Here is a 7,882-nt window from a genome sequence, read left to right on the forward strand (position 1 = left end):
TCTAAAATCTTTTAAATTTTAATCTAGGCATAATTGCTCAAATAGGATGAACAAAATCAAATTAAAAACATAAAAATCAGAACATGTACTACACCATACATAGTACATACGAATCAAGGAAGAAACAATTGTTTTTTGTTTTTGTTTTTACTTTTTTTTTTTTTTGCTTGTATTCTCTGTTTCCACTCAACCTCTTTCTCTCTCTCTCTCTCAGCAAAAAGTGTTTGCTTTAGGACTCTCTCTCTCTCTCTCTCTCTCTCTGATTTAGCATTGACATTCGGCGTCGATTTTCCACACACACAAGAAAAATGTAATTAAAGTCTCACACTTTGTTTAGTTTTGTTTCCAAATTCCGATATGACCATTGTCCTCTTTTTTATTATCCTCACAAAAACAAAACCACGACTCCCACTTCCGCAATAACCACCGTCAACCTCCTCCGCCCAAACCCACACTCAAGTTCGCAGCTTTAGTCAACACCCAAATTAAAAAATTGACCCATGATCTTCTCCCGCAGCGACGATTAGAGTTTCGACCCACCACCACGGCGGCGGCGGACATGGATCACCGCGACCCCAACCAGTCCCGCCTCATCGGAGACTACATACTTGGCCCCAGAGTCGGGTCTGGTTCCTTCGCGGTTGTTTGGCGCTCACGCCACCGACAACTCGGTATTGAAGTTGCCGTCAAAGAAATTGACAAGACGCAGCTCAGCCCAAAAGTCAGCGACAACCTACTCAAAGAAATTTCCATTCTCAGCACCATCAACCACCCCAACATCATTCGCCTTTTCGAGGCCATCCAGGTATTGTTTTTGCTTATTCCGAGGTTGTTTTGTTTCCTTATCTTTCTGAGTTATTTATGTATGTGCAATGTTGGTGGTTTGGGGGTTTTGGCAGACCAAGGACAGAATCTACCTTGTGCTGGAGTACTGTGACGGCGGCGACCTGGCGGCGTATATTCACCGACAGGGGAAGGTCTCAGAAACTGTTGCCAGGCACTTTATGAGGCAATTGGGTATTTTTTTTTTTTTTTTTTCAATAATTTTTTTTGTAATCACTTCTGCTTTTAATTCAAGTTTTTAATGAAAGTTCATATTTTGGGGGGATTTGGATAATTGGGTTTGCCCCCAACACTTTTCGGATTGAATTTTGGCTCGTTAGATGGATAGAAGTTCAATCTCTTTTAAATGGTAGGCCAATTTGGTTTGTGTTATGTGTTAGAAATAGAAACAATTTTTGGATGCTAAGGGAATTTTGATAGTTTAGCTGTTTTCTTCCTTTTTTGCTAGTGGGAATTTTGACATGTTTGATTTGGATTCTCCTGAACAGCTGCAGGATTGCAAGTGCTTCAAGAAAAGCACCTCATTCATCGGGATTTAAAGCCACAGGTATTGCGCTATTTTGTTTTGTCGCGAGTCATGATTCGTGAGATGTGTGATATGTTTATGACATTTGATACATTGTCGATTACTGTTGAAAAATTTGGTTTGTGTTTTTCTTGTCTCTTGACTTGTCGATTTCTGGCCAAAATTGTAGAACTTACTCTTGTCAACAACGGTTGAAGATACCCCACTATTGAAGATAGGGGATTTTGGTTTTGCAAGGTAAACTACTAAGATCTTTTTCGACACTTCCCTTTCCACATTGTTTGTGAATTCGAAGCTGCAACCCAAGTGAATAAGTTTACATATTTAGCTTTGTGGTGCTTTTATGATATCATGCTTTAACACATTCAACCAATACCAGTTCAGCACTATCCCAATTATTTAGCTTTCTGATAAGCAGGATAAAAGATTTCTTTTGTCGTTTACTTTAATTATTGTGATCGGATTAGCCAAAAGCTTTTACTATTGTATGACCTTCAACTTGGCCGTGTGCTAAGGAGGATTTTTTTTGTTGAACGTCAGAGTCTGTGTTCCCTCTGTTAACCAAATCTTCCATTCATAACCTGTGGTTTATGAAATTAATATCTACTGCTGAGAGATGCTATATATTGTAGTTTGTGGAAATTTGAGATGGCATGAACTGTTTCAATGGTACGTAGAGGTTTATTAAATTTTTCACCACCTCCTCTCTAAGGAAACACTCAATATTTTAAAATGATCCGAAGCAACCTCAGCTGGCAATATATGAAAGTAAAATACTGTTGACAAGTATTTCTAAATGTATTTTGCACTTGATCATTGTCCTGACATTCCTGTTCGCAGATCCCTCAAGCCCCAAGGCTTGGCTGACACACTATGTGGTTCACCACTGTACATGGCTCCAGAGATTATTCAGAACCAAAAGTATGATGCAAAGGTGATAGGATGTGAATCTGACATCACTGACAAAGTTTTTGGTACCTCTACCCTTTTTATTCATCTTTAATTTGTTATATGGTCTTTGCAGGCTGATTTGTGGAGTGTTGGAGCAATTTTGTTTCAGCTGGTGACCGGGAAGCCACCGTTTGATGGGAATAGTCAATTGCAGGTCTGATGAAATCTTAATACATATATTCTTTTTGGTCATAAGATTTTAGGATTTGAATCACATACTCTACCCAGAAAGTCTTATCTTGTGTATTTAATGGTTAATACAATATGCAGCTTTTCCAAAATATCCTGACATCGACTGAACTGAGGTTTCCACAAGGTGCTTTGGAAGAATTGCATCCAGATTGCATAGATCTCTGCAGAAGCCTGTTACGTCAAAATCCAGGTCATGATTGATATATTATTAAGTATCTGGTGTTATGCTTGCCTGTGTAATTTGATTAGATTACATTTCAGAGCTGAATAATGTGTGATTTACTACTAGTGACATGTGAATATCAAGAGTTTACTCAACAAAGCTACCATGTAAAAAATAATACTTCGATTTGCAGTTGAGCGACTATCATTTATGGAGTTCTTCAATCACAAGTTCCTCAGAGATTCTAGGTAAAGCATTTAGTTTCATAGCTTTCAAACCGCATGGATTTTAGCTATAGTACATTTGACATTTTGTACAAATTAGATACCAGTAAGTAAGATTCCTACCTATACCTACCTATATGTATGCAGTCATTACAATTGTTTCTTATTTATAATATATAGGTATCAAGTGGATGTTGATTATCCTTCAGTACTTCCATCACTTAAATCAACGGTCGAACAGCCTAGTTCTTCTGTCTCCGACAAGATACTGCAAATGCGTTCCAGGCAAACCACCAACTCATCTGGCAGAGATCTGAGTTCAGATTTTCCATCTGCACATGACCAAAAATTGTTACAAAGAAATTATGGCAGTACATCCCGCACTAGGAGTGTTCAAGGGCAGGTGCAAGATATTGCATCTCATAGGATGAGGAAATCTATTACCCGAGATCCAAACTTGCCGGATCAGCCCCGAGGTCTGTTTTTGTGTTTGGGATTCCCTAATTATGCTTGTGCTTTGTTGAATTATTTATTTTGGTTTGCCTTGCCTATCCAGTTTCTGATTCAATGGAGTCTATCGAGAAAGACTATGTTATGGTCAATTCTTTCTCATATTACCTTGAATCTTCCCTGCAACATCATTCCACAACGAGAGCTTCTATCAGTGCGTCAAAGCAGCACCATCATGATAAAACAGTTCTAATGAAAACAGAAGAGCAGGCAGCTAGTTCTGTTGGTGTGGAAAGTTCACAAACCAGCGGATCAGCTACATTACCAGCATCTTGTGAATCAACACTGTTACTAGAAGTGCAAGGACTATCTATACTGCATCCATCTACTAGGGTCCATCTGTTACATCAGTATGCTCAGGTTCTTGCAGATCTGTCGCAGGAGAAGGTGCGTCAGTTACAGTTCTACATCGTGGAATGTGCTCATCTAATTTTTATTGCACTAGACTTAGTTCAGTATCATAATATGTTTTATTTACAAGAGTGTATCAAGGAACTTAACTATATTAGCATGGTTAGACAACTACTCTCGACTTTTTTGGGGGGTCTGTATTAAGGTAATTGTTACTTTTGGTTGCAGTACAATGCAGGACTAGTTCTAGACTCATTTTCGGTTCAACTTGTTGTTTTGGCCATATGGAAGAAATCTCTTCAAATTTGCAGCACTTGGCTGGCATCATCTAAAGAGGATAAATCACCTGAAGGCAGCTCAGCGAATGAATCCTCACTTGTGCAGGGACGTGCTGCCTCATCAACAAACGCCTCAGAAAATGTAGATTTTAGCCGGCCTTCATCTGTTTCGGTGTGGGCAGAGCAAAGGTTTATTGTTGCATTTGATCGAGCAGAGAAGCTATCCTATCGTATCCAAGATATGGATGGTTAGTCTGTCAATAAACTGTCTGATCGCACTTTTTAAGTTTTCTGCTTATATTCTGCTGATTATGTGGTATACATTGCAGATGCTGCTGAATTGCCAGATGCCATGGAAATTATCTACCAAAAAGCGCTAGAAGTTGGGACAAGGGGTGCTGTAAGTAAACTTACTTGCACAAGTGCCGCCATCTTACTTTTTTTGAATTACATTTCTAATCCTGCTTTCAGATTGCACAATCTTTGACCAATTAGATTCTGACTTATGTTTTTCCAGGTAGACGAGTACATGGAGAACAAGGCTAGTGCCGAAGCATTGTACTCCAAGGCTATGCTTCTCCTTTCTTTTATTACAGGAGAAGCAACGTCTCTGCCACTAAACCCTCCGTTTTCCCTAACTCCTGCCAACAAGAAGCGAATTCAACAATACATTCTGCACTTGGAGTCCCGTCGGATCAATTTTCTCAAATCACAGCCTGCTCCTGTGCAAACCCCCGGCTCCTCGGCTAAGTAAATACGACTGCCTCTGTACAGCCATTACTGACAAACTGGCTTTTTCTGTGCATATTACTGGTATGCGGGTAAATCGTGGTCAGATCGGCGGGAAGTTTTGAACTCTGGGGATGATAGCAAGAAATGGCTCTATCACATGACTGGATAGGGGACGGTATATAATAGCCTCAGCAGGGAAGGCAAATGTGGAAGGAACCAGATGGCCTTGATTGCATGAGTTTATATGGAAACAAAACAACTGTAAATATGAATGGTGGTAACTTCTCCCTTGTGAAGGGTGGCTATCACAGTAAATGCCAAATTTCACGCTGTTTAGGTTTTACCACTATTTCTTCCTTTTCTTTCCTCTTTACTAAAAATATAAGGATTAACTACATTTTACACCTTTTTAAGTTTGGAGAGACTTCGAAAATAGGGTACGAAGTTTCTAACTTTTTCATATTACATCATAAGGTATTGAAATTGCATTGATATTTATATCAATGCATGCTTTTGGTCTAATGTATTATTTGATCTTTATTAAATTGATGACAAGGTGAGGGTTGAATTCTTAATTGGGCTGACATGTAAGTTACATTTGTACATTAACAAAAAAAACTCGTCAATCTAAAGAAAGATTGGACGTTCAAACAGGTAAAATGCATAAATTAATACAATTTTAAAACCTTGTGCAATGTAAGAAAATTGGAATTGCATAACCCATTGTGAAAACCACGTCAACATGTATTAATCTTAAAAATAACAATCGTATAAAATATATTGTACTTTTACTTACAAGGGGATTGAACTTAACATGTAAACCCATAACCCATTTTATATAAACAGGCTCTATAAAATAAGCTGAAGAAACACACAAGGGGCAAAGCGATCTAAAGTTAGGGTTAGGGGATTAGCATAGAGACTTGAAAGGGTTATAGTTACTATTGGCTCCATAGTCCATCGAACAAAAGGAAAATGTTTATGCTATGAAAACATGTATATGTGTAAAAGCTTCCCATCACATCACATTGTCTCCTGTAAAACTCGCAAGAACACAAGGGTTTCTGGGCAATTCTGCAGGCTGTATTTAATAGCCACGATGAGTAAAAATCGTCAAAACAAGCATCTATAGACTCTCCGGGCCTTTCTCTTCCCAGCGGCTGCTGGCATTGGCCACTACGTTCTCGTTGGCCTCTACAAAGCACCTCGTGTAAGGCTTGAATCCCGTTTGACGAGCCTTGAGTTTCCCTTGGCCAAGTCCTAGTCTCAGCAGCCCCTATGTGTTGCTGTCTCGTGCTGGTGATACATTTTTCTCCATTTCTGGAGGACATCCATGTCTTTCTATTCAGGTCAAACTGTGATGTTGATGCATCTCTCATCTTTCTCATCAGCATTTTTATTTGCTTATTCTGTAGCATGCTGATGCCCATTAACCTTGAGGCGTATGAAGGTGGTGAAAAACTCAGTAACAATACCTCTCGCGAATAGCGGTTGAAAGGCCATCCACCCTCAACAAAGGTAGTTAACATGATAAGAGACTAATTGATTCAAAAGACAAATTGATCAAAATCAATCGATGCGCATATATGTTCAACTACCTCTTCAGAAACCTCTTTCCACGGATCATTGATGTTGCCGATACTTCTACTACGACGATAACTAGAATAAGAAGCTAGGAGATTTAGATCAGGTTCTTTTGGTTCTTCTGATCCTTCTATCCCTTTCTTTCTCATGCCTCTCTAATGCATCTGTCTCTATTTCGCTGCTTGAAGGTATGTTAGTACCACACGAAGAACAATCAATGTGACATTTATTTATTATTTAATAAGAAAGACATGTTTTATTGAAGGGTAATGCTAGGGAAACTAAATTTGTAGACAAAATCTTTCAAACTAAATGACATGGAACACTATTATTCAATATTATAGGAAGAATGGCTTGAGCTTTCATTGTGCAGATAAATATACTCGGTCATTCTTGTGAGAAAAAACAACTTATGTTGATTGAAGTGTATGATTCTATGAATGAAGTTGCTAATCATGGCAAAGACAATTCTGAACTTGAAGTTACAGTTTGTGCAGTTTATGGGACTCCTGTACCTCTATCAATTCGAACCATGAAAATTTATGGTTTAACCAAGAATGGTTTAGTAGTGTTCATTATTGATTATAGTAGTTCCCACAATTTTGTGGATGTTTCTTTGGTTAAGAGGTTGAAGGGTCAGTTGGACACTACTCACACCTTTAACATAAAGATTGTTGATGGGGAAAGTTAGAAAGCAAAGGGTGTTTCTCTCAAGTTCCTATCAAGATTCATAACTACCAATGCATTACTGATTTCTATGATATTCCCTTGGGAGGATGTGATTGTATTGGGTGTACAATGGTTGAGAACTCTTGGTCACATTGCATTTCCAGTCCTCAGTCTAAAGAGTCTCAGGCAGTCACTCATCTTTAGATGGATAAACTTCAACAAAAATGAGGACTGCAGGGGCAATTTTATTCATGATCTAGGAGGATAGCTATTTAGTTTCACAAGATTCTTCCTTATCTTTATCCCAATATATTGAATCGAAAGAACTGTTGAAATTTTTTTGGCGATCTTTCAGACCCTTACTACATTGCCTCTATGAAGATCACATGACCACAAAACTTCCTTATTACTAGGACGCAAGCCGCCTAGTGCTAGGCCTTATAAATATGACCGTTTCAGAAGTCAGAAAATCAAAGTGTAAAGGAACTCTTGGCTTCTGGTTTTAAGGGCTAGCAACAATCCCTTCTCTTCTCTAGTCCTCCAGGTAAAGGAAAAAGAAGGCTTCAGAGATTATGCATCGACTACAGAGCACTGAATTAGCTGACAATTAAAGATAAATATCCAATACATGTCATTGATGAATTGTTGGATGATTTATATTGTGCTCAATTTTTTTTTTTTTTTTCCTAATTTGGATTTTAGGGTTGGTTATCACCAAATTAGTATACATGAAGATGATATTGAAAAAATAGTCTTTAGAACCCATGATGGCCATTATGAATTTTAGTTATACCATTTTTATAGATATTACAACAACATCAATTGTTCATGAAGCAATTTAAATGTGTTGTCGATAAAA

General features: G+C 38.2%; 1 protein-coding gene across 2 annotated transcripts; it reads left to right on the forward strand.

The window, feature by feature from the left end:
- Window positions 1-235: 235 nt before the first annotated feature.
- On the forward strand, window positions 236-5,292 carry LOC103956346 (serine/threonine-protein kinase ATG1a). Of its 2 annotated transcripts, none has more exons than XM_048565637.1 (13): window positions 236-805; window positions 900-1,017; window positions 1,332-1,390; window positions 1,539-1,606; window positions 2,210-2,303; window positions 2,394-2,474; window positions 2,591-2,702; window positions 2,869-2,923; window positions 3,185-3,375; window positions 3,456-3,796; window positions 3,989-4,286; window positions 4,368-4,438; window positions 4,556-5,292. In XM_048565637.1, the coding sequence occupies exons 1-13, from the start codon at window positions 560-562 to the stop codon at window positions 4,790-4,792; spliced, it is 1,971 nt and encodes a 656-aa protein (XP_048421594.1). In that variant the 5' UTR covers window positions 236-559; the 3' UTR covers window positions 4,793-5,292. The 2 variants fall into 2 exon arrangements, with proteins under 2 accessions (XP_048421594.1, XP_009366584.2); XM_009368309.3 differs by having other exon boundaries at window positions 237-805; window positions 3,080-3,375.
- The last annotated feature ends 2,590 nt before the right edge of the window (window positions 5,293-7,882 follow it).

Source organism: the organism of the source record quoted next, unplaced genomic scaffold, assembly GCF_019419815.1.
Source record: "Pyrus x bretschneideri cultivar Hongxiangsu unplaced genomic scaffold, Pyrus_bretschneideri_v1 Contig4, whole genome shotgun sequence".
Taxonomy (NCBI): domain Eukaryota; kingdom Viridiplantae; phylum Streptophyta; class Magnoliopsida; order Rosales; family Rosaceae; genus Pyrus; species Pyrus x bretschneideri.